Source organism: Pyxicephalus adspersus, chromosome 1 (genome assembly GCF_032062135.1).
Source record: "Pyxicephalus adspersus chromosome 1, UCB_Pads_2.0, whole genome shotgun sequence".
NCBI lineage: Eukaryota > Metazoa > Chordata > Amphibia > Anura > Pyxicephalidae > Pyxicephalus > Pyxicephalus adspersus.
Genome location: NC_092858.1, coordinates 99,314,590 through 99,315,600, shown reverse-complemented (window position 1 = coordinate 99,315,600; position 1,011 = coordinate 99,314,590). Strand labels below are relative to the sequence as shown.

At 49.2% G+C, this 1,011-nt stretch overlaps 1 protein-coding gene across 1 annotated transcript in view; it reads left to right on the top strand.

Annotated features, from left to right (window-relative positions):
- The first annotated feature begins 572 nt into the window (after positions 1–572).
- The window catches only part of TMEM35B (transmembrane protein 35B), a 14,708-nt gene continuing 14,269 nt past the window's right edge, over positions 573–1,011 (top strand). Inside the window, exon 1 of the mRNA XM_072420296.1 lies at positions 573–737. Coding sequence (XP_072276397.1) covers positions 630–737 — 108 coding nt within the window. The 5' untranslated portion in view covers positions 573–629. The remainder of the gene's footprint in view (positions 738–1,011) is intronic.

Genomic DNA, 1,011 nt, shown 5'->3' with positions numbered 1-1,011 from the left:
ATACACTTCCATGCACTGATTTACAACTGTACAATGTGTGTATCCCCACACTGCCATATACTACTATACACTGCCATATACTGTACACTGCCAGGCACTGATTTACAGCTGTACAATGTGTGTATCAGTGCATCAGTGTATCATGCAATGTCAATGGATAAAAGACTCAGTGTATCATGCAAACCATGGACTACACTGTACACCCCAGAGCAGCCTCTCACAACCATTTTACTTCAGTGGAACCCTTCAAATCCATTTCTTGTTTCAGAGAACCCCAGATAAGATGAATTTATTGAGGAGGGCTGGAAAGCCATGTTAAGGGGAATATCTGTAAGAATGGCCTGTACAATGTTAGGAAAAACGCCGCCCTTTAAACCCTCCCAAAATGAAGGGAAATCCCACATTTTTCTATTGTCTCTAGAACGAGAGGTTAGGGTACGCTACCAATGTGGACAGAATCATGAATATGTTAGGGTTGTGTATTTCTGTGACATTGTGTGCCAGCATTGTATGAATGAGTAGGAAGGGGTGAGGAGAGGGAGAGGTCTCCTCATGTCTCCTCCTCCCCCTCTGATGACATCCAGCAGGCGGTCTGCTGAGGAAGCCTGAGTGTGAGCACAGGGGCAGCCATGGCTGTTGTATTCACTGCCATTAGAGTTATTCTGGGCTTCTTTTTTGCCTTTACTGGAGTGCTTAAACTGACCGACCAGATCTCAGCCGAGGTGTATCAGCAGATGGTAAGTGGTACCCGGGCTGTGCCAGGGGAGGGGGCAGGGTGATACAATGGTGTTGGCGGAGCTCCTGTGGAGAGGAGCCTGCAGCGCGTGTCGGTGCACCTGAATGGGAAGGAAGGGTGACAACGTGTGGTGGGATGCCTGGGGGAACATGTCAACAAGGCCAGTGTGTGCATGGGAAATGGGGGAAGTGGGTGTAATTCATGTGCGCCTCATGTGCGGGGCAGCGTTTACTTCTGTGCCCCATGTAACGCACACTGCCTGTATGGCTGGGACA